Here is a 26,266-nt window from a genome sequence, read left to right as displayed (position 1 = left end):
CTTCCAACCTGGGATGTTTTATGGTTTTTTTATATCCATTTCTTCGATTCTCCAGAGATTAATTTGTGTCAACAGCCTCACAAGCAAACTTTCCTGACTGCTGCTCATGGAAGGAGAGATTTAACCTAAAAGGCCGAATTCAAACAGCACAGTTTAACTTCTCCTTCTCTTGCTGCCTCTTGTCTGCGCAGCATTTGCAATGCACGCTACCATTCAAGGGAGGGAAAAGAAGTAAAAATTACTCTCTCAGGAAGCTACTATTCTCCTGGACAAATGTAAAGGGAATTTAGCCTCAAAAGATGTACATATATATAAAGTTTTGAGTGTACCACTACCTAACCACATTACCAAAGGCCCTTGCCAGCTGCACTGGACCTTTATTTACATGTGCTCTGAGGCTTGTGCTGCTAAGAATTCTTTTTTGGCCAAAACCAAAATGCAGTATGTATTTATTTAAATTTATATTAAAACAGCATTTAAATCACTCAAAAATTTCAATGTTATCTCTGCCTTTTTTTAAATTAATTTCTTTAGTCTGTGTAATTTGTGACCCAGTCTTCATAACCTGTTTACAAATTCTTTTTTTGTTCTTGGACATTATTTTGTTTTAATGGAATGGTGAATGTTTACAACACTTCAGATGCTCTTACTTTCAAAAAAAACTTTGTTTCCTCTTGTCTAAACTCTACCCCTAAATAACAGGTGTTAATTAATTGGCTTTCAGTCATTAAGGTATTTTGATGCATAGTTTTAGAGAATAACTGCCTGAGAGAAACTGATTCTGTTTGCTTAGCATTTCTGCAAATCATACCTTAGCATCACAAGTCAGGGCCAATACAATGAAGACGATAACTGCAATCCCTTTGATGATGAATACAGACATTCACAAGCTTCCTGTGGGATCTCACAGGTCAGCAGAGTTATTGAGCTACAAGCAGGTGTTGAATTCCCTGAGATGTCACTTAACTACACGACTTTCTCTGATTGTGAAACACTGCATGGACTCTTTTACTTAGGACACACATAAGCTGGGCAGTAATTGTTTTGTCAGTATCATTTCCTGCAATTGAAAATGTTTTCTAAAAAATTATTTTTGTCTGCTTAGGCCAGATTATAGTAATTTGAAATGTTATCTGTCACTTTTCTTCAAGAACAAATGCATCTGAGTTTTCCTAACAATCTGTGACATTGGAAGTATTATATTTTGGGTTCTGTCCTTCCAGATCAGTCAGGTTACCTAGAAAAAAAGTCACCTAATTCATGTAGTTTCTTTTCCTATCATGTACATAGATTATATGAGGGGAATACAATCCCTTAGGATGGACCCCAAGATATAGAGGCAGGTAGCTATCAAGATGCAAAGTTTTGAGGTAGAATTCAAAGAACATATTTTAACATTGAACTTAGCTGAAAAGTAAACTAAAAGCAAAAATCTAGTTTAACTGAATTTTGTGGCAGTTCTCATTTGGAAATGCCAAAACATGCATTTTTTTGTTTTTTCCCTATCTAAATTTCCATTCAAGATCAATTATTTTGCTTTTTTTTCCACATATATATGCAAGGATATATGTATAAAAAGTTAACTTTTGTTATGATTTCACTCAAAATATAAACTAATTAATCAATTGTTCAAATTAAAAACTCCTTTCCTGTTTACCTCATCTATGTATGTTATCTATTTAAAATCGTAGTTAATCCTACAAAACGTCCCCTGCTATCCTTTAAAATATAAATAAATTTTGAACACTGTTTCATTTCTAACATTCAGTGAAGCAGAGGCGCTCTGCAATCAAAAGTCCAATTGTGAAAAGAAGGGACAAATAGGAGACTCACAGTTCATCTGAATTCTAACAGTTCTGACCTTTGGATTAAGAAATATTCACCACTACTGCAGCTGAATTCTGTTTTGTGTATCCTATTCACTATGAATGCTAACAAGATAGGGTGAATTAATAATTATTTTGCTTTGTTAAAGTTGTCTCTGGAGTCTAAATGTTGCCAAGTTCTTCCAGTCTTTGCTGATCTCTGGCAAAGCTTGCAAGTTCGTGGAAATTTCCCAAGCCAACTTTGAAGCTGTAGAATGGCAGCAAAAGAGTAATGAAAGAAATATCTAGGCATTATAATAATTGTACCCTATCTGTTTACACTGCTTATCTCTTCTTTGCATTCTTCTTACAATTTCATGTAATAACACTTTGACAAAAAAGAAAATCTAAAAGTCTTCATATGTGGGTGTTATTCTTTTATTCAGAAACTGCAAACACACACATATAAGAGGCTATTCCAGACTGCTGAAGTCTATCAATCTACCACACAAAATATTTTCTCTTGTAATAGTGGACTATTATAGGGTTTGTTGCTTCAGTCTGTTGAGATGTATGGGATGCTGAGGCTTTTTGGCAGACAATATTTGGAACAGGTGGGAAACACAACCCGTAAAACCACTTGCACAACTGAAAAATTATGAGACTTTTAGGTTACTTCTGAAACCTCATAAAAATAAATGCTTATTCAGGAATCATTCAAAACTTCGCCTCAGTTGGGATACTTTCAATGCTTCCTACAACCGGGCTTTTTCTATCTTATCTTCACTCCCATCCTTGAATTTACTGCTCAGGCTTATTATTTCACTCCCAAACACCTGCCTAATTTAGCATTCTTTATTCTGTTTATTTGTTCATATTTTCCATGTAGCTAGTAGCTACCAGGAACTGCCCTTGGCCACCCAGCAGTTAATTCCAGTCTTCTGTTCCAGTCTCTGAATTTTGTGTGTACTGATTCAGATGATATTATTTTGCCTTTGTCTGTTGCCAAATCCTATATTGCATAACAGCCTATGTACATCTACATCAATCTCCCTCCCTGCTCTTCACAGGTCTTGCTCTTCTTCCTTCTGTGTTTAAATGAGGTGTCTCTGTTTCTTGGGCTGAGAAGATCAAATGCTGGAAGAATGAGAAAGACCTTTCCTTGTTTGTATGCTGTGCAGACTCAGCTCTGCTACCTGTAAGCACAGCTGGGCCTAAGGCTTTAATGGTAGAATATGAATTGAATTAAAACTTTGATTATCATAAGCACAGTAAAATTCCCATTTTTTTATATAAAGGCTGCATCTGCTATACTGTTTTCAAGACTTAAGCCTCTGTGAACATTACTGTTTTTTGGGGGAAAAAAGAAGATATCATTATTTTCATTCAGCATAGGCAAAACAAAGAATATCTTTTTTCCTCAGAGGCTGAAGATCAGGTTTTGCTTGTGGTTTTTGCTTTCAAGTTTTGCCAGATTAATGTGTTCCTGCACTGGATATCTTTGAATAGCTGTAATTACAACTGGAGCTGTCAGATTCCGTGTCCTAAGCTTGATACCTTTACTTGGCTATTAAATGCTCAAGCAGTTTTTGAGTGGGTTTTCTTTTTTTTCTTCTCCTAAGATGGCTTCGAAATGGAACTGAAATCGACATTGAAAGTGATTATCGCTTCAGTTTAATAGAAGGAAGTTTGATCATCAGCAACCCCAGTGAAATAAAAGATTCTGGACAGTACCAATGTTTAACTACCAACATGTTTGGCAGTATTTTAAGCAGAGAGGCTGTTCTTCAGTTTGCATGTGAGTAACATTTTTTTAAATATTAAATAATCAGACCTTTACGTTACTTAATAAGGCATTAAATTGTGATTTGAATATAAGTGACAGTGACATTGTTGAGCTAGAATCTCAAAATTAGAAATAAAATACTTAGTGGAAGAGAGTGATTTTCAAAAAGTAACAAGTAGACTTGTTACTTTTAAAATAGAATCATCAGGGAAAAAAACTCTAGTACATGATCCCAAATGCTGTACTTTAATGGCATATTTGACTACTCTGCAGTGATGTATTTCACTCATTACTAGTTTCCTGAAACATCTATAATTTTGCCACACTCTCTGAGCAGGAAAGAAAGAACTCTAAACTTAGGAATAGAATGAGATAAAGTGCCTGTATATCTGTTGAATAGTATGCACCTTAACTATTTTTTAATGTATATATGTATATAAATATATATGGTTTATGTCCTTGTTTTTCATACATATACATATACTTTCATACAATATAAAACTGAAGGGGTTTTTATAGTCTTTAATGGAAACCAAAAATGTCTTAGCTTTTGTAATGATTCACTACAATATACTTTTCAGAAGCTATCAATAGTTCACAATCCCAAGTAAACACTATGGTCTAGCATGCTCTATTTCAAACATACTAGCAGGAAAAACAGGGCCAGGATCTCTTCAACCCTAACTTCCCCTCATCACTTTACAGGAGGAAATCCAACATAATTTTATTAGTTTATCTAGATAAATCCTACCATGAGTGGTTTTTAAAAGAAGTGCAACAACCTCTTTAATTTATTGCTTAATTCTTGTCTGCTGCATATTTCATCAAGGTGGTTGTTAGGAGATCATGGTACTATCCACCTACTCCTGAGCTGGGAAGAATAATGACGTTTGTAAAAGTTTGCTCATGCCAGGGAAGAATGTTTAAAACTCTAAGTACTACAAGAGTATCATGGTATTACTGGACTTCAGTCTTAAATGTAGTTTCTGAGAAAATTCTGCCACATTTTGTCTTTTAAAGAAAACTATCTTACAACAAATCTCATGGTTAGAGAACGCAACGACAGGTAAAAATACATGGTTCCAGCTGTCTGAACCTCAGATTTCTCTTCCCAGCTCAAGAGTAGGGCTAAGAGGTGGCTATTTAACCTCCAATAGAAAAAAAAAAAAAAACCAACCAAAAAAACAACCAAACAAACAAACAAAAAAAAACAACAGAAGACTTATGACTTTCAATATCACCCACAGTTCATTCAGACCCCCATGTACTTATATTATCACCTTCTCTAATGAAATTAATTTAGATAAAGTGATCAAAAGAAAAAAAAAAGAGACAGAAAGAAGAGATTTGGTTTTCTGGGTTTATTTTCATTGGATTTTTAAGTTTTTGTTATCTTACACACCTACTCTTGCAGATATCAAAATTAATACATTTTAGTGTCCAAAATGTGATTTTGTTTAATAAAGTATTTGGAAATTGTAATGCAAGTTTCTTAGGATATTTTAATGGCAGAATGCCGTTTGGAAATGCTGAAGTGTAGTAAATAATGCTGCAGGACTTGAATCAGAGAAAAGGCTGTTATAAGGACATAAAAATATTTTTTAAATGATAGAGTAATAAGTGATTGAAGCGCTTTTAAAAGTTCATGAGAAACTTGTTCACAAGAGTAATTTCAAGTTCAATGTGTATTTGTAGCTCAATTTCTATGTAGCATGATACTCTCTCGTCCACTCTTGTCTTAATGCTTCAATTCCCTGATCTTAAATGGTTGGTGTTCATGTTGAAATAATATTTGCATTATGCAACATCTCAGATTTTAATATTGTTTAAATTAATTAAAATTTAATGATGTCACCACACGGTAAGTACATGCTAACATATCAGAAGCTTGTAGCACTGAAAAGTTGTTTTAAGTCAGATCCAAGGGCCACTTCTTCCAATGCCTCACCACCTTTATAGGGAAGTATTTCTTGTTAACAGCTGGCCTGCATGTGTCCAGTTGATTTCGGTAAGACAGAAAGTAAAACATTGGAATAGATTTTTTCAGGAAATATTCTAACCTTAAAGTACTTAAAGTAATTGGTGTTCTGCAGTTTTGGCTTGAAGGGTAATCTATAATCCCAAGGATAAACCAAGCCTTTTCTGACTGAGATGCAGAGCTACACATAATGGCCTTCATTTTCCTTTTCATTGCTGAAAACCATGGATGTTGATTCCAAAAGCTTAGAAACTTACCACTTTTACAGGAAAAAAAAAACCAAAATTAAATTCATGTAATTGTTTGAATGCATGTGTTGTACTTCTGTGGAAAATAGTTACATCTTTGCAACTTGAAAGTTGTTCTTCTAATTAAAACGAGAAATGGCATGCAGCTGAAAATAGAGCAGGGACCATTAACCAAGATCTTTGACACTGTCTTACAGACAAAGTGTGTCCTCTAAGGTGCCTATGCAAAAATATCATGACACCCAAAAAGGGAGAGCATGTTTATCACACAGGCTCTTAGTTCTCTCCCAGTTCCATGGCCAAAATCCCCGTTGCTATGGTTATTATCATGTAATTAAGCATTGGTGATGCATTGATAATATGACTGTTTATGTACTATATCATTTGCATATGTGTGCAGAGTTAAAATAGGAAATCCTTTGAGATACTTATATCATGTCTTTGGATTTGAAATAGAGATATAAAGAGAACATTACTCTGTATATGTTTAGAGATATAATAGTTGAAATAGCCCACTCTATCAGTGGTTATTTTCATGGAGCAAAATTGGAAGATCAGTTATGTGCAGTTACAGGTCTGCCTGAAATTTTAAACTATCACAGCAAATACTTATGAAGATTTAAACTCAATAGAAGTTCTTTTTTTTTTTAGTTTGTATTTCCTGTGATGTCTCATGCCCAAGGTCATGCTGGTTTATGTTACTTTTAGAAAGCAAGCAAAAAAAAAAAAAAAAAGAAAAAGAAAACTAAAGAAAACTATCGCATGCTGTAAATGAAATAAATGAAATTAGAAATATATTTTTTCAATAAAAACAAAACCTGATGCACAATTAAAAATAATATATGTATTTCAGCTTGACCAAGTCTGTCTGTCTTACTGCAAAGCTGCATATTTTTGTATGTGGTTCCACAGCTTCTCTTTGGAACAGCATCCTAATAACTTTGGCTACAACAGCAGATGTATTTTGTGTTTAACTTTGCCACATGTACAATCTCAGTATTCTATTAGGTCACAAAACAAAATTGCTTTCCTTTTTCTGTGGGTTATTCAACCTTTCACAAGACTACCATCTTAGTGATATTTACAGCCTGGGCTAAAATCCTGAAGTGGTAGGGGAAACAAGTTCTCACCTGTCATTGATGGAACTCCTCACTGCAATTTTATTAATCTAATTGTCACTGGCTTCTTTGCATCATTTCCTTTTTTCTTTTACCAAATCTGTTTTATTCCCTTTAATCTACAGAGAAGGGTATTGATTAGATTTAATTTAAATGTCCTTTTCCAATGGATGATCTATGATGTCTGACCAGTGATGTACAGAATAAGAAGTCACCCATGCTGCAGACATATAAATCAATAGTTTCCTGAGGAGACAGCCTGCACACTGCCCATTCTGTCACAGCACTGAATGTCAACTTTTTAATTGACTTCACCTAGTAAGAAATGAGTTTAATCACCTATGTTTCTTTCCTGCCTTCATGCTCCCTGGACACCTTATTGGGTATATATCATAATTTCCTAGCATTAATTTGTAAAGAGTTGATTTATTTAAACCCTCTTGACTTGAGAAAAGTCTTGGTTTCTCATGTTCATTTCAGAAGATGCTGAATTATAAAATGGCATTACAACAGCCATACAAAATCATATCAATCTAAACAGTTTTAGGCACTATAAATGAAAGATGAAAACTGAAGTGAGAAAAGAAATCAAAATGCAGGTAGTTATACTTTCAGTTTCAAAAGTGTCCCTGATCATCCTGTAATAAACTTTTAACTTTGTGATTGCTTTGCTCTGAAAGCATCACAGCTGTGTGAAGAATGTTACTATGTCAGTTGAGAATAGCTACACCTACAACAGTGACTTGCACTACAATATTTTTGGATTGTTTTCTTCACTATCTCAATATGCTCTCTTCAGAAAACATATGCTTGAAAGGCATCTGAAAACCATGAGTAAATGCCATAAAAAGTAAATTTTGTGTAGATCTGTTTGCATTTTATTAATAAATAATTTATTAATTGAAGAGTATCATTCAGTGAATTTGAAATTAATGTGAGTTTGTCAGACTCTACCAACAGTTTCAGCTGTTCTTTCCAGCCACAGTTTCCTACATAAATGTTCAAACCACTTGCACATATCTACTTTAAAATTTTACAAATCCAGCCCTTTCTTTTCTTAAGAGCATCAGGAAAGAAACTAACGGAAATATATTTTTTTCATATAAAAAAGTTGAAAAAATTATCTTTTCAGTCAAAGTAGAAGTCTGGAAAATGAAATTGTTTGAATTTTAGCTGTGGTGGTACTTTGTTGTTTAATGAAATATTCAGCTTATATAACTAAGTTCAGTGGTGCAAAATGCTAAGAACTTTGGCTCTAGTCTAAAAAGGCATTTCATCTTAAAATATCTGCATAATCCTTTTGAAGCTGATGGGGTGATGTACATCCTTAAAATTCAGCACATGCTTAAACTCTTTGTTGTTGTTAAACATAAGGATTCCTGAAGCAAGATTTGAAACAATCTGCATGGATTTGTTGCCAGTGTCATCATGACAGACACATAATGGGTTTAATTAAGGCTGCTGTCATTAATTTCCTGATTCTTTCTTTCTAAAGTGAATAAATACCTTTGAATAATAAACTTTAGGAATAAAAAATAGCAGAACTCACTACAGCTCATTTTAAGCAGCATTTCTCAAAGCTCTCCTGTTGGAAAAGATAGAGCTTGGTTCTCTGTTGTGGCTGCGGTGAATCTTCAACGAAAATTTGCCTCCAACCTCACTTTACATAGGTGAATCCAAGTCTGAAAGCAAGTATGGAGAAATCAGTAAAATAAGAAGGCCATCTAAAACTGTGAAGACAGCACCCACTCTTTTGAAAGAATGGCAAAATTAGTGAATTTTATGTTCAAATTTCCAAACAAATCATTGAATCTTGCCAAACAGTAAACCCTCTGGGACTTCAGCTGTATTCAGGAGGGGTGTCCAGGGAAAGCTTTGGAAAAAAATAAGCAAATTCTTTCCTGGAGCTCCCCTTCCACAGTATGCCTTTGGAAATGGTCTCCTGACCCTATGAACAGCAGCCTGTCTGTAATAGCATAAGATCAGCTCTGATAGACTTCCTCTATGTTTTAGTCACTTCAGTTCTGCTTTTGAAGCTGTCTGAAAATTACAGTCAATTTCTATTTTTCCATTGCTACATCAGCATTTAAAGACCTTGCCTCTCCATCAGAACACTTTAAAGAGCAAAGGAAACCCAATCCTTTCCTGTGTACAAAAGCAGGTCCTTTCTTTCACAAAGTGGAGAAATTCTTTCATCTTCTGTCTGTTGTCTCAAAAGAGTATCCTCTCATTTCCAAATGGGGTTCTTTGTGCTAGTGAAGTAAGCATTCTCTAGCACTGAGAGCAAATCATATGTAAAGGTCCACATCCATAATTCTAAACTGATTTACCTTCCAAGTCACAGAGTACTTCTAAATTCTCTTTTGAGAATGGCTCCTAGTCAATTATGCTAACACCCAAATTGTGACAAGAATTGTTTTGGAGAAGGCTGTGGTGCCACCAAAGAATCCCAGGTAGTCTTCCAACAGTGACACTATCTGTGATGAAAATCCAGTGCAGGAGATTATTTCTTTATACCCTTCACTATGTTAGTATAGAAAAAATCTTTGTCTGAAAGGCAAAGATATAAGACTTCCTTTGCTCTCCCAAAAGAAGTTGGTTCCTCTTTGCCCTTAGAAACAGCTCACTCACTCCTCAACTTCATCCACTTGAATCATGCATCACCTCATACATCACCAGCCTGTGAGGGACATTTTGACAACACTGAGAAAGAAAACTCAGGAAGATCTAATACAGCAAATCTTTTATTCTTAATTAAAATTAACATTTTTTTTCTTTTGCATGAAAGTATAGAATGAAGGCAGTGTGAAAATTTGAGGTCAGATCCCTGATTAGGGATTATACAACAATACAACACAGATTTGATACTTATTTGGTTAAGTTACGAGCTTTAGAAAGGGGTATGAGTTCTGGACGTACTCCATTGAGCAACATTTATTATCTCATTCCATTTGAATTGCACATAGGGATAACTTCAATCTCATTGATCCTCATATCCATCAAACACCAAAAAAGTTATGATTATTTCCAAGTATTTAAGTGGAAATGGGATTTATTAATCTTGTCTAGTTCATTTATTGCTACATAAGTTTTGAAGCCAAAAAAGTATTCTGAAGTGTAAGATCTGCTTAGTCTTTTACTCTGAAAATGTACTTTACACAATACATTTTATAGTCCTTATTCTTTGCAAGAATTAATAGAAGTCAGTCATGTAGAGAGACACAGTTTGAAATGTAATTACAGCAATCATCTAAAGATGCAGACTACACCTACTGACTTCTCATTTTAGCATTGTGCATTTCTCTGCAGGACTGGGAGGCTGGTGTTTAACCTGCCCATAACCTAACTCACCTATCTTTCACAATCTAATCTATCATGCGAATGAATCATTAGACTTGGCATTTAAATACAGATTAGAATAATTAACAGTAGCTTTACTAAACAGGAGAAATTTTAAAAGGTTGAAGGAGAATTTTGTGCTAAGACCAGAAAACACTGTAAATTTCCCTCACAAGTTCTAGCTCAGACTGACTTTTGGAAATTACTGTGTCATCTCTCTACTTAGACCCTTCCAGGTGTGGCATATAGAGGTGAACACTATTGTAAATTCTTTCAAATGAAAGGTTTTACTTGAAATTTCTTGCACAGTATTTGTAGTGCTATCATGACATTCCTGCTCTCATTTTTCTCCCTCCTTTATCCTGACACAGATTTATTATGGCTTTCCTGAGAAACAAATCAGGCTCATGGTCTCACTGAAAAGTAAAGTGGTCTGACTGGTTGTTCTGTTTATAAGTACAGGGGCACAGGTACTTGTGATAGTACCAAGGAAAGAGCAGCACAAGCCTGGGAGGGAAGAAGAAAGAAGTGGACAGGACATTTAAGCTGATTTAGGAACTGTACTCTTTATAAAAGCAATGGAGTCATTTTCTATGATACTTTGGAACTCAGGGAGGAAAACTTCTAGGAAAGAGTTGAGTTCTGTCTGAGTTAATAATACTGAAGAAGTGTTACTAGTATTATAAATGTTATTATGAATAGAAGCCTACAATGAATAAAGGAGATTGATCATCAAAGAAAACATCTGGAAGGTTGTGAAACACATGGATAAAATGAGAATTAGGAGAAGTCAATTTGAGTTTCCCTGGCAAAGGAAATGAAAAAGAATATAGATAAGTTTTTTTAGTTAGATCATTAAAAATTAAAAAGAAAAGATAGTGGGATAAAGCTAATCTACATACAACCCCAACTTCAATGGTCACCTTTGTTCAGTTTTCTATGAGGACAGAGCAGCTTACACAGCTCACCTGTTCCATATGAAGCATGAGATACCACTAACAGAAAATTGCATTTATTTTGGGAATGGGAGAAGACAAGAATGTAAGAGTAAATCCAGACTTAAACTACTTCCAACATCCATGAATTCCATTCATGAAATTTATTACTTCAGTGACTAAACTTCACAACAGTGTGCAATTCCAAGGCCAATATTTCTTTTGTCCTTCTTGATATTTTTACTAGTGTTCACAGCAGAACTCTTCATTAAATCACCTAAAGCTGCCAAGATGGGAAGTTTTGTCAACATGGAGGTTGTATTCTCAACTGAATAATTATATATGTTATTTATAGTGTTTTGCATTCAAAATCATGAACATGGTCATATAACTGTTGATTTGTTTGTCATTTCTTGTAATTATTTTGAGAATAAAATCAAAATAATTTCCAAAAATAAATACTGACTAGTGATGATAACATCAAAAGCTTTTGCAGATAACCACCATATGGTGCTAATGTCAAATTCTGTAACATGACATCTTAAATTCTGTGAGATTGGGTAGTTTTGTATGTCTGCCATCAGTATCTAGCAGTTTAAAATTTCTTCTACACTGGTTTTAAGTGTCACATGTTAGAAGTTGTTTTCATAGGACATGGTATATATATTTAAAGAAGCAAATTCTTTCCATAAAATGTACTCTAATCTGTCTCCATATACAAACACACACACATGCACACACAGAGCTAAACAAAAAAATTTCCCCCAAACAAAGCTTTTAATTAGGTTTCATCCCTATATCTCATCAAGCATGGAAACATGCAAAAATATCCTCCGGATTCCATAAATATGTAAATCCTGAGCCCACCCACATACCTGCCACACTAATTAAAAGAAAATGCATTAAGTCAGAAATTTATATACTGTGTGTCTAACTACACATTAAATCTTACAGTAAATTTTATTAGAGTTGCAAGGTCAAACATCCAAGCTACAGGATGAGGAATTTATCATTGTCCATACAGTCTGAATTTTGCCTTGGATACTGGAGTCCTGAAATATAGAATTGTCAGACAATTTTTTTTCTTTTTTTCCTTTCTTTTTCTTTTTTTTTTTTTTTTTTTTTTAATATATTAGACCCACTACACTCTTTCAGGTCACAGAAGAATTACTGCGCACTTACTTAACAGTGTTCTGTTTTTTATTGTTCAGTGCACAGCCCCCTGCCTTCATTAATTCAGACTATTCAAAACCTACTCTGAGGACAAAATTAATTTCCTCAGAAGCCTTTTATGGTGCTCATCATTACAGCATCTGAGTGCTTCATGAACATTAATACATTTATTTTTACAGTGTTCCTGTGAACTGAGTAGATATTACTATCTCCTTTTTATAAATGGAAAAGTAAGACATAAGAGATTAATGTAAAAGATCCAGTAATTTGGAGAACTGTATGTGAGCTCAACGGGAGCTGCTTTTCCCAAGTGCTTAGCAGAGCCAGAACTCATCACTCTCCTATTCATCACTCTGACCAATCTGTTTCTCAGCCTTAGTATCTGTCTGTATCTATCTCAACCTTGCATCTGGTTTCTGATCTCTCTCCTATTATCGATAAGGCTACTGATCCCACTCCACTCACCTTATTTACTGTTTGATCAAAAAGGATAGCAGCATCTTTCTAGCTCTATTTTAGTCTCCATGTACACATTTTGCTTAATTGCCTTCAGTTCCTCTGTCTCACATTTCCCACTTCCAGGCACCTAAGCTCTCTTTCCTTGTCCTTGATCCCTACCTTCTAGAACATGCTTTTTCTTTCCATAACCTGCTGCATCTTCAACAGACTGAATGGACACTTAGTCACATTTTAACTAGAACTGAGAGTAACTAAAACAGAATCTTCCAATGGAAAGATTTTGCCATCTTAGTCACCATAGATGCTATCTGTGGTGTTTATATTAATGGATGGATTTCCTGACAGTATGAATATCCATTGAAAGAATGGATTTTTTTTAATTAGAATTTTTTATATACCTTCAGGATAAATAACTTAAATTCCCTTTCAATTAGTTCTCATAAGTGGACCAAATATTTGAATGGCAATCTTACAATACATTCAGTAAAAACTTCTACCGATGACTCAGTGTTTTCTCTTCAAAATTATTAAATTATTATTACATATGTCACTATAATGAAACAGGTGCCCCTTGGATAAACTTCTGCCTGAAAGGATACTTCTACTTAAATACTTTCTATTTACTATGAGATATCAACCATCTTCATTCATTAACAGAGATTAACTCTGTGTTTTGGTTAGTGACTGCAAGACTGTCATTTTAAGTCAGCCCTAATTCAGTCATCTTCTGAATTCCATTTTTTTTCCTGTCCTTTCCTCCTTTATGGCTCAAAAATGAAAGACCTCCATTGAAATTAAAGTGTGAGAAATAGAGAAAATCTTAGTGTATTTTCATTACTAGCCATGATGTTCCACAAATGTGAGAAAGAACTCTTTTAAATTTTTTCTTAGTTTCAGAGCTGGTTATATAGGCTCTGGTAACATCTAATATGCTGATATTGGAAAGTGGAACAGCCATTAATTTTTAATTAAATCTTAAAACTCTCTTTACCTCATTAAAATCAGATCTGCTAAAAAAAAAAGTGAAATTATCATGGATAAAATATGTCAGTAAATGTAAAAGTTCAGCAGAAATACTGGTAAGAAAATCATAACTATCAGAATGAAAGAAAGTATTTTCAATTGCCTTGTGGCAATCTCAATAGAAAAGCCAATCCTTTAAGTACTTTATCCTGCCAAACACAGTTGCCAGCAGTTCACTCTATGTTACTGGATTAGCATTCAGGATAAAGATCTTTCCTGTATATTTTGGTCAAAGTTCTTTAAAATATAGAGTTTTGTACGATGTGTATGAAGGATGTTTAAATACTGGGATACTAGTTCCACAGGAAATTTAAGCATTTCTTTTTTCTTTAGTCTGAAATTGACTGTTTTTTAATTTCTTTTATGGTAAGATTCCAAAGCAATATATTTTAGAGTCAATGAAATATAGGGTTTTTTAATAAAATCAATTTTTTTAATACATTGGTTAGGAATATCCTATTATCTTGAAATAAAGTAGTTTTTACAGCAGTTTGAACACTGCAAATTTGACTTTGTACCATGCTATACTGCAAATATAAGAAATTCATATTTATATGCTATATGTATATAGACATGGCAAAACTTGACCCAGTACTGTCAAAACTAAAAGCCTAAATAACTATTTTTATGTATAAGAATGGTAAAAATATACTGAGACAGAAATGCCATTATAATGATCTTAAATTTTTTCTGAAAATGTGACACTAAGTCTCTAAATTCTGTTCTAGTTATTCAATTGTTGAAGTTATAAGGTCATCTAATAAGGAAGGAAAGGCATATGAAGCTCTAGTGAAACTGACACTGTTCATCTAAATTCCCTCCCTCTCTTCCAGCCAGCTCTTCCATACAGCTTGTCCTTAAAAAGACCCACAGCCTATAAACCTTTCTTGTTCACTTTATCTACCTGAAGTGAAAGGTGTGCACATACTGACTTATCACACAGACCTACAGTGAAACTTGCAGCCCAGAAGCTTACGTTTATTTCCTGTTATTTTGCATACATGCCTAAGTCTGTGACCATAATACGTATCCAAACCTTTCCCTGGAGTAAAGGTTTACATACAAGAGTGTAGAGTAAAAAAATACTAGAAACAGAAGAGAAAAGAACACTAGAAACAGAAAAAAAAAAAAACTATCCAAATGCTAAATCTTTGGATTCTCTGACAGTTTTAAATGAACTTTTTATCAGACCAAAAACACTAAAAGAAACATGTTTTACGATAATAATTTAAGAAAGATGGTAAACTACAATATAAAATTATTGCCACATTATTTGAGAGCAAATTAAACAGAGTAGCTTTTGGAGGCAGAGATCTAAATTATATATAAAATTTGTTGAATCTTGAAGGAAAAGGAATGAAATTCAAGTGTTTATTTTCACAGCATCACAGGTACTTTATTAAATTTAAATAAAATATTTTCTCAGATAAATTTAAATAAATCATGTGAGTGGGACTCAAGGATACTTATGGTTATGTTCTGACTTGAAATGCTCTATGGTTAATCGAATAGAGGTAAAAATACTGAATTTAATGAATGAACATTTTGAAAATAGAGTATTTTAGGGACTTGTTATAGTAATATCATAGAAAAAAAGAATGGTTGGGTTGGAAGGGAGCTTAGATATCACCTACTTCCAACCCTTCTGCCATGGTCAGGGGCACCTTATGCTGGACAAAGCCCCATCTGATCTGACCTTGAATACTTCCAGGGATGTGGCAGCAACAGTTTCTCTGGGCAATCTGTTGCAGTGCCTTGACACCTTCACAGTAAAGAATTTCTTCCTAATATGTAATATAAACCTACTCCCTTTCATAGTTTAAAGCCATCCCCCCTAGCCTTCCTGATAATGAGTGTCTTCCCATCTTTCCTGTAGGTCTCTTGTCATTAATTTTCAAAACGGTCATATATTATCTTCTAAAGTAACATATCACAGAATCACAGAATCACAGCTGAAAGGGACCCTCAAGGATCGTCAAGTCCAGCTTTTTGCTCTATGCAGGACCATCCTCAAGAGTGCCAAAGCGCATTGTTCAAATCCTTCTTGAACTCTGTCACACTGGTGCTGTGACCACTGCCCTGTGGAGTCTGTTCCAGTGCCCAAACAGCCTCTGGGGGAAGAACCTTTTCCTGATACCCAATCTAATGCCCTGACTCAGCTTCAGGCTATTCCCTCAGGTCCTGTCATTGTCACCACAGAGCAGAGATCAGTGTCTGCCCCTCTGCTTCCCCTCAGAAAGCTGCAGACTGCAGTGAGGTGTCCTGTCAGTCTCCTCTTCTCCAGGCTGAACAGACCAAGTGACCTCTTCACACACAATAAAATAGAAATATCCTCACCAGTCAGATTTTTTTTTGAGTACACGTGTTTTTTAAGTATTACATTTAGACACATATCAGTGCATAAAATTGTGCATCTTCCTAGAAGCAATACTATTTGAAAATAATAATTCCTGACATCAGTTGTTTTCTACATCCAATTGTTTGCAACCTTATCTATTAAGCTTATTTTGCAGTTCTTTCACTTCCTACAAAAACATTTGAAGATCTGTAAAATATATAATAGTTTTGAGTTTTTTATGGGATTTTTAGATAACCAAGCTTTTCAGATCAGTTACAAAGATTTCTTATTTTCAAACTTTATCAATTCAGAGCCTAGCACTCTAGCAGTGCATTGAAATGAAGACAGAATTCATCAGTCTAGTTCAGTTAGTCAGGGCTACCAGATTTTATTCCTTCTTTTTGTTTTAATCTTATTGAGTATCCTGAAGTGTGATGAGTTTTCTAACACATTGCTTATGTTTTCTTGTTTATTCTTATCTCAGTTAATAAAAACCAGTCAAGGCAAGTGACTCAGTCACTGATGCATAAAACCCAAACAAAATATTTTCTAAAAGTAAGAAAAACCGTGGTTTAGCAGCTGAAAAATGCGTAAATTATGTTTGTCATAGAGATCCATGCTTTCAGTATTGATGGTCTTAAAATGCTTTCATCCACTTCAACTGAATCCTTTTTTCCAGGCAGTAATTATGACTGATGTCTTTTAAGCAAATACTGCAGATATGTCTGTTGTTGCTATGAAAATGCAAGTGAACTAGGTCCCTGCTGCAATATGCTGCAATGTGAGTCTTCATTTTGTAAATGTTTTAGATTCCAGAGGATTTACTTTTGGGTTTGCTCAAATCTAATACTTCTTAATACTGAAATGAAATATTTATACTGGACTTAGTACAATCAGGTGGTCATTTTGTTTGACAAATTGGGTCACCTTTAAGGGAATTAACAGTTTGTGAGCTGCAAACTCGTTTGGGGGTTTGATACACTGCTCCTTGTGAGCACCTTGGTATTGGCACACATGGGCCAATACTGTAGCAATGACACAAAGTAGCTGGAAAGCACATTCTCCTCAACCAGCCGGGTGAAATATCATACTTTGGTCCTGAACTGAAAAAAAGAGATTTCTGGAGAACTCTAGAAGAGGAAAACAAACATCGTGAAAACCATTTTCCATCAGTAATGTGGCATTTTGAAAAACTTTTCCAAATGTCTTCTCACTATGGTTAACTGTGCATCGAGGGTTTGTTTTTGTTTTGAGGGTTTTTTTGGGGTTTTTTTTTGGGTTTGGTTTTTGTTTGTTTGTTTGTATTTTAATTGGTTTTTGTTTTTTTTTTTTTTTTTTTTTTTACTTTAAGAAAATTGTTCATACAAGTTCCTGGGAATGTCCTGGTAAAAATAAATATGTGGACAGAGATCTAAAAGCAAGTAATCTGTATATTAAAGACATTTTACTTTCTTCATTGTTAGTAATTATTTTCTCTGTGCAAAGGAGACAGCTGAAATTGGTGACATTGATTTTCAAGATGGGAGCCAACAGGCAATGTCTTGAAACTTAGTTCCCAAACTAAATCATTAGTAAGCATCTCACATCTCTGTCTATTCTGTGTTATCACATCAATAGAACATACAATCTGGAATTTGTATCCACGGCTTGTTTTGCCATTAGAAGGGTCTTCTTTGCTGATTTTATGTAATTTATCTGAGCTGTAAACACCAAGGCTGTGAAAGATTAATGTGGTATGATACCTAAAATTAAGTTGGAAGCAATTACAAAAAGGGTGGATTTTATATATCTTACTGACATTGCCTACAAGTAAAATACATACAGGTGCAACTTTACATTCATGGTTTGTACCTGTCTGATAGAAAAAGTTGCAAAAAGTTTAAAAACCTTTTGCACTTAAGCATAGGCATTTTGAAAAAGGTCTATAACAAAAAGTTTACAAGTTTTAGTGTTTGAATTATAATGCCTGCAAAGATGATGTTTCCGCTTCAGCTCTTTAAAATACTGCTTGAAATGGAAATGCATTTAGGCACTTAAGGTTTGATTTATAAAATTTCTATTTACTTTTATGCAGGTTCTTTGCATAATTTACTTGGTAAAAGTAGAACAGTTTTAGTTTACATAAATCATATTATTCTTTACTTTTTTCATGGAAACTCTTGTGGATGCTATGTCATCATTCTTATTTCAAAAATATGCTTTAAGACAAAAAGGGTTGAAGTGTGAAAGAACTGTGGTAATCTCAGACTCCATAAGCAGATTGCACTGCAATATATTTTATTTAAAGAATAATAGTAGAAATATTTTACAATAACATGTAGAATCAAGAGTTACCTGGAGAAAGGTAAGACAGAAAAAAAAAAAAAAAAAAAAAAAAAAAAAAAAAAGATTCCATTTTGAAACAGTGTGTTTGTTCTGATTTGGCACTTCCAGGATATTCACTCTGATGTTCTTTGCTAGGGGATTTCTCCATTTTCTGAAGATACATTGTTAAACAAAATAAACAAAAAGGGTTAAGTATAACACAGGACAGCTTAGCTGTCATCTAGTTTCTCAGCGATTGTTACCCATGAGACCTGTGAGTAAATGACTAGAGTATAAGCAGAAAACTGATTATCACTCTGTAAGTGTTCCCAAATTCTATCACATTCTAGATTTGGGTCAGACGGGAGAATATAACTTTCCATTACTGTATTTTCTGTAAGAAAAGGCCAAACACAACAAACTAAGAATATATTGTTTGAGATAACACATAAACATGGAAAATGAGACAATTGATCTGATGACAGTTGGCATGTAAAAAAATTATGTATCCAAAAACTCTTTTTTTGTCTTGGTTTTACACTGGAAATTTCTTCTCACATCAAGTCCCAGAATCTGCAGGGAGGAACTGTCAAAATTAAGTCCTATCCATCACAGGAGAATAGAATAGAATAGAATAGAATGGAATAGAATAGAATAGAATAGAATAGAATAGAATAGAATAGAATAGAATAGTCCATATATCAAGGGGGTTTATACAAAAGATATAATGAACTTTTTACCATGGTCCATAATGGCAGGACAAGGGAAAACAGAAAGAGGGTAGATTTAGATTAGCTATTAGGAAGAGATTCTTTACTGTGAGTGTTGTGAGGCACTGGAACATGTTGTCCAGAGTAAGTGGTGCTTGTCTGGGTTCCTCTGGTTTACAATCTTATATGTTGCGAAGTCCAGGTTGATGTCACTGGAAATGGTACCAGTCTTGGCTTGATAGTCCATCAATTACTGTAACTGCTGAGGTTTGTTTCCTGTCATTTTCTCCACATTTATTTGTTCAGGTGTGTGTCTCCTTAGATGTTTGGGTTTTTTTTTTTTTGGTTTCCCTCTTATCCTTTAGTTTCCTTCCTAGATGACAAGGAGTGCTGACAGATAACCTTGCTGGAATAAATGGTCTTACAATCTCACTTGCCTTCATCAATTAGTGTGGGCAACCAAGTTTTGTTCTTATGACTGCTCTGTATGTTTTGTTTATGACTTACTCCTCTTCTCATTAGGTCTTTTTGCATTGAGAAAGCACCTTAACCAGATATTCTTAAAGAAGGAGTCCCTCTTCTGTCACATACTACTACAAATATGACTAGAGAAGAAAAGTTGCATCATTTCTTCACCAAGTTATGATTCTTTCATTCCTCTTCTATCCCTCTTTCTGCTCATATGCAGAAGCACCCAAAATATTAAAGGAAGCTTGAGGCAAAAACATTTCAAATAGCCCTAATAACAACAAAAGAACGATGCATTTATACTTTCTCAGCTGTTTATTCTTTCAAGCAATGTCAGTTCAAACTGTGCTTTCCCCTAAGTATTAAATAAATGTAGAAGCATTGGGAGCATTAAAATAACACTAGGCAGTCTCTTAATGTACTTTGCAGTAATTTTCCTTTCATCCTGAACTGCTATGTGTTGTTATCATAACTATCATGAGAAAGAAATTTCTGCTACTCATAAGGACTGTGAACCCACATTCCATTTGCATGAATTTGCACAACATAATGTTTCCAGGGTTTATACCAGTGGATTTTTTTTCTTGATCTTGAGATCCATATCTCACAAATTCTTTCCTAAAACAATTCAAGTAGATAGTAACCCACGTCTTTGTAGTAACCAAAGCACACATATTTTCATTTCTTTATTTTCTTCCCTGCAGCATCTCAATATCTGCACTCAGATTTTTCAATCTACCTGCAGCTGATATTATACAATGGCACAACATCACTTTTTCAGCTCTGTTATAATTTATCGGCTCATCTAAAATTGGCAGTTTGCAGCTTTTCTACATCTCTCTGAAGCACATAGGTCTGGATTTTAAAGTGTGAGCTAACATTAGTGTGAACTAATAATAACTAATTAACCTTGTTGAAATCGTTGCTAATCAACTAGTGAAATGTCACAGATGCAATGTGTAAGCACATATGTGTATTTAAATTGCAATATATGCTTTATATTTTTCTAGCTGATAAATATGAATATAGAAATGTGTGTATACATAGATATTTATATACATGTGCATTTACATATACACATAAATTTTGAATTTCTCAGCCAGTCATTATTCCCAGACTTTTATACTTAATGTCACTTTATATAGGACTGATTTATTTGATGTCTTTTTTATGATTCTGACTCTCTCTCTCTGTGTTCATTGGGCCATATTTGTACAAGGGATTCCAAGGCTGAGAAGTGCATTGAGATCTTGTGACAAAGGAACATGTCATGTGAAGGAGATGTGAACCACAGAATTTGCAAAATATTGTAATGGTCATTGGCTGCTGTTAGCCTCCAAATTTCCCTCTGTTAAATTAAATCTTAAATTATTTTTCTTTCTCTGGAGATGCTTGAGATAGCATCTAGAGGTTACTCTGAACTTTCAAGGGACTGGCTCCTCCTGCACTAATTTGACCATGAATCTCTTTGCCATCAGAAGGTGAATCATTGATTCTTTCAGAATATAGACTGAAGAGATGTAAAATTTTGTATTTAGTAGACTGTCTCCTGACAGGTTCAGTTAGGTAGGTTAAAAAGCTCCAATTCTTATGAAGATTTTCATGAAAACAATACAAAAATTGTCTAAATAATTCATGATTGTAAGGTCTCTTCTCTAGTCTTGTGAGAGTAATATCAAGAAAAATCCACTTATTCTTCCTACACAGCAATCTACTTACTATGTACCTGTCATCACAATGCTTTAAGTCTGATGGAAACCTACAGAAATTGCTAAGGAACTGGATTGACATATGGCTTTTGCCACCCTGCATGAAGTCCAAAGGACACAGGTCTTCCCATGAAATTCAATCTCTCACATAAAGCCGTTTTGGATTTAAAAAAAACCCCAAAAGTTCACGAGAAAAAAATAGTTGTAAGTTTTCAAAATAAGTTTATTTTCTCTTCTGTATCGAGCTGTAGTATTTCCCGTCTGAGACTTAGAAGGGTCAGGAGCTTTGATCTCTTTTTTCTGAAAGAATTAAAGGGGTCTTGTGTTATCAGCACCTATAAGCTTTAAGATGTGATACAATATTTCCTAGGGTGCTGTTCTTTGTTGCTCTTTCATGAGCCACATTACCATATGGATCAGCCCTTGGTGGCAGTCTGTATCTCCATGGCACTTCTATTCTAAGGGAATGATTGTTTTAATTATTCCAGCTTCCATTTTATTGGAACTCTTAATCAAAAATCAAGGTTATTCTTCCATACTGACAGTATGAAGATTCCTGATCTTCCTTTCCACCCTGGAGAGCATACCCTGGGGTGTACAACTAGAAAAGCATCTTGACGGATGGGGGAAGATTTGTAGGAGTAGAAAAACAGACTTTGTTCTAAAAAAATTATTTTTTTTTTTAGCTCTACGTTGGAAAGATACTGGCACACTGATATATAAGCAATAAGACTGCAATTTAGCAGGAGAAGGAGGAAAAAATTCCAGCATTTAAAACTTAAAAGTACTGGTTTTTATGGGGTATAAACATCAACCTCACAGAGAGGGAAAACAACCATTTGAGGAACTTGTCTAGAGAATGAGTACAAATTTTTCTTATTATTTTTTAATTTTTTTTAGAGGTATCTATTTAAAAAGATTAATTTTGAAAATTTCTGTGGTTCATGTTACACTGGAGTTATAGTAGATGATTGGGATGGTAATTCCTTATTTATCACTTCTTAATATACCTGAAGATGTTTAAAAATGCCTTCTATAATTTTGACTCTTGCATTGTGTGTTGGGAAGAACATGGCAACTATTCATTTGTTGAATGCTGGCTAAAGACAGTAAAGGTAAAACTTTCACAAATGATCCTTCATTAGCAGCACTTATGACAGCTTGATTTATTGATATACCTTAAGGTATGTAGTCTGATTAGTTGCTTGACTTTGACATACCATCTTTTTACTCACAGGATCTCTGAAATTTGCCTTTTCACATTTTCTCTTCTCCAGTCAACTGCTTACAAGGTACCTGATTTATTCTCTGTGACAATCCTAGTACTAACCTTGCCATGTCCAACCATATAAAAGAGATTCTGACATTTAGATATAAAGTAAGTGGCCACTAATGTTACCAAAAATATTAGCTATTCATTTTTATTTTCCCTATATTTTAGTCCTAAAATCTCCAGCACCAAGAGGCAGTTTACTATCTTTACTGTTCTGGCAGAAAGTTTCCTTGGAGAGATTCTAAACTTGATCAGACTGGGCAACTTGATCAAGGCTAGTCCTGCTTTTAGCAAATGATTGTGCATGATCTCCAGGCATCCCTTCCAACCTGAATTATTACAGACAGCTTTATGGAAGAGAAAGGAAAAGTTTCTTAGAGAAAGTCAGACTCCAGTTCCAAATCTAAATTAAACTTGCTGTAGGCTGGATACCTGTGACTCAGATTTGGCCATCCACACCTACTGTCCACCAAATAGAAAAAAATAATGCATGATATCTTTTTGCATTAGGTATGAGCATGAAACAATATAACACAGAATTGGCTTGAACTGCTGATAGTTGTATGCAGACAGACAGTCCTATGGAAGGTGGTGACACATGCAAGGGAAGCTGGAGCCACGAAGCCGTGTCTCTGCACAAAGCTCTTCTGCATTTCCAGTTTCAAGGGTGGACAAAACCCAGCATTGCTGTGTTCTGCAGTTACATACTGTGAAGAGCAGCAGCTCCTAAACTGTTTTCCTCTGCAGTGTTAATGTTGATAACTTTCCATACCTACAAATGTTGAGCACTGGTCTCGATGCTGTTTCAGTGGAAAGAGTTGAATGCCCAGCAATTATTTAGACAAAAATGTAACAAAATAGGTGTGTGACTCACAGCTTGGTTTTTGAGGAGATAATATCAATAAAATTCTTGCTGATGTAAATGAGAGAAAAATTTAAGCTTACAAAGATAATGTCTTCCTGCCTCTAACATGGACCACACAGTGATTAGATTACATTATTTGTCTGATGGAAGTGAAATTTGTTGCCAGAGTGTGTTGAATGTCACAACTGTCCCCTGAGATCCTTGTATTTGTCAACATCACAGGGTGCCCATTTACCCAAGCTGGAGAGGCTCATGCTTTTGACATTAAGAGACTTTGACTGACTGTGTCACAGTACCTAAATTGCAGTAATTTTTTTTTTAAACATTGAGGCAAGGAATTACTTCTTTTTCATTATTTCAATAATAATTTCAAAATATTTTGAAGGCTCTTTAAATATAATTATTTATATTTACATGGTAATATGGCAATGTTTAAGAGATGGAAATTAAGCACTTGGACACTTAGCAGATAACAGTGTCTGCTGATGAGATCCATTTATCCCATGAAAGGACAAATTGATATTTTGTCCAGTTTCAGGCCCACCAGTAAAGACATTAGGAAGCTCAGGAGAATTCAGGAGAATCCACCAAGTGGTGAGGGCTGGAGCTCTTGCCACCTGGCAAGAACATGGGGGAACAGGGTTTGTTCATCCTGGAGCAGAGATGGGACCTAGCAGTATCTCCCCAGTGCCTATCTGGAGATGCACAAGACTTTTCAAAATGGTGATTACCAGGAAGGAAAGAGAAAACAGGCAAAAACTGAGTGAAAATTGTGAGAAGAAACATTTTCTCTATGAGTACAGCTAGGCAGTAGCACAGGTTCCCCAGAGAGGTTGTGCAGTATCTGTCCTTGGAGATTTTCAAGACTCGACTAGAAGAAGTTCCAAGCAACCTGGTCTAACATTTTGGATGACCTTATTTAAACAAGGAATGTGATCACAGACCTCCTGAGCCCTCTCCACCCAGAATTATTCTCTCATCCTCTGATTTTTCTGACTTCCATATTCTGTGTGTCCCTCCTTCTGCTAAATAAATTTGAATGTGGTACTGCAAGAAGTATCACATCTGTATTGTTAAATTTAAGTGAAATATACATCAGGGTAGGGCTGTGAAGTGCAATATTTTCAGTTTATTCAGAAGACAAACAAAGACATTTATTTTCATTTTCTGCAAGATGGGCAGAAAGCACTTTGACACCAATTTGGATTACACAGAGAAGCTGGAATAAAGAAACCAGTACTTCTGTGTATTGAATTAGATATAGAAAATACATTTAAGGGTGGCTTGCGTCCTTCACTGTAGGAATAACATAAGATAGAACATTCATCACCTAGCTTCAGATTTTTAAACTTATTTTTGGGAGGGGATTTACTGTTAGTTTAGGATTTTCAGCAACTGATGTTTGTTTGGGGGAGAAAATCAAAATAAAGAGTGAGCACAGTAAGAGAATTTTTCCCCCAGTCCTGTGAGCTTGCTGTTATGACAGAGTATCTAAATGACAAACTGTCTCTTCAGTTTTAAAAATTTGGTTGAATGTATAGTTAAGGGGTAGAAGACATAAAGTATCCTCAAGAAATATCAGCTTTAGTTTTAAAATACTGAGTTTACATGTGCCCTGAAAAGAAAGACAGATTTTTAAACTTAGAGGAAAGAGACATCTACACAGTGGGACTTGTGTCATCTGGTCCTGTGGCACTGTGGCATTTGAAGGTCAAATTGCAATGAAAGCTCTGACTCCATTGGTCACAATTCCTTACAGGGGGACAAAAGATGAAAGCAGCTCTGTTTCTCCATCTGTGATCTGCTGCAAACATACTTCTTACTAGTGGAGATGTTGAAGGACATCAAGTCTCAAGCAAAAAGCATCCATGTTCTCCCTGATTTTCCCCTTCTGCCTTGATGCAGACAAACCTTGATGCAGACAAATGTTCTGCCTTGATGTCTGTCACAAGGGAGAGCATGTTCTTCCCTGCTTACCACCTGACCATCATTTCTACATATCCTCTGCATCATAAAATATGGATATATGTCCTGCACCTGCCATCCTTCCCTTATGAAACAACAGACTCATGTCCCAGGATTTATGGAATTAAACAACATACAGGAGAGCATAAAAAAGAGTATTTGTCTACTGCACTTGTTCTTTCAAAAATTAATTACATTAAAATTTGCAAAGGAATTGCAAATTCCTCCCTTTTAATACTGTTTTTATGCTGTGACCAGTAAGAGTAAGCACACCTTTTGGAAATGTTGCATACCGTAATGTAAGTGTTGGCAAATTCCTTTGCTGTAAGATAGAGTATGGAAAAAATAGTAATTATTTTAGTCCACTATAATGAAATGGTTTTTCAAATTTGTATTTGTATGCTAAACACAAGATTATGATTTCCGCCTAAAGCAGATGTCCTGCTGTTCCTTCTTGAGAGAAATGTTCTATATTATTTTTTCTGAGCTACACCTGAAAATTTTCTCTCAGACCAGAAGAGCTTGACCTTCCATGTCCAGCAAAGCAATTCGAGTCCATATATAAGCTAGCATTCATCTGTAGAGCACTTACTTTTGGAAGAGTCTTACGAAAGCTTCTGGAATCAGATGCCACATAAAAATATTCATGTTGCACAAGCAAATGAAAAAGAACCTTGTTTCAGAATCAGTCTGAATGACAGCCTCTGAAAAGTTGTTTGGCTCTATGTTTTCTGAATGACAATTCATCCTTCCACAATAAATATGTGTGC

General features: G+C 34.8%; 1 protein-coding gene across 1 annotated transcript in view; it reads left to right on the top strand.

Annotated features, from left to right (window-relative positions):
* CNTN5 (contactin 5) overlaps positions 1–26,266 on the top strand; it is a 231,939-nt gene that overhangs the window by 11,771 nt on the left and 193,902 nt on the right. Inside the window, exon 4 of the mRNA XM_041487128.1 lies at positions 3,428–3,603. Coding sequence (XP_041343062.1) covers positions 3,428–3,603 — 176 coding nt within the window. The remainder of the gene's footprint in view (positions 1–3,427; positions 3,604–26,266) is intronic.

Source organism: Pyrgilauda ruficollis, unplaced genomic scaffold (genome assembly GCF_017590135.1).
Source record: "Pyrgilauda ruficollis isolate IOZ18807 unplaced genomic scaffold, ASM1759013v1 scaffold8, whole genome shotgun sequence".
In the NCBI taxonomy this organism is placed as follows: Eukaryota; Metazoa; Chordata; class Aves; order Passeriformes; family Passeridae; genus Pyrgilauda; species Pyrgilauda ruficollis.
This window is presented reverse-complemented; position numbering and strand designations above follow the sequence as displayed.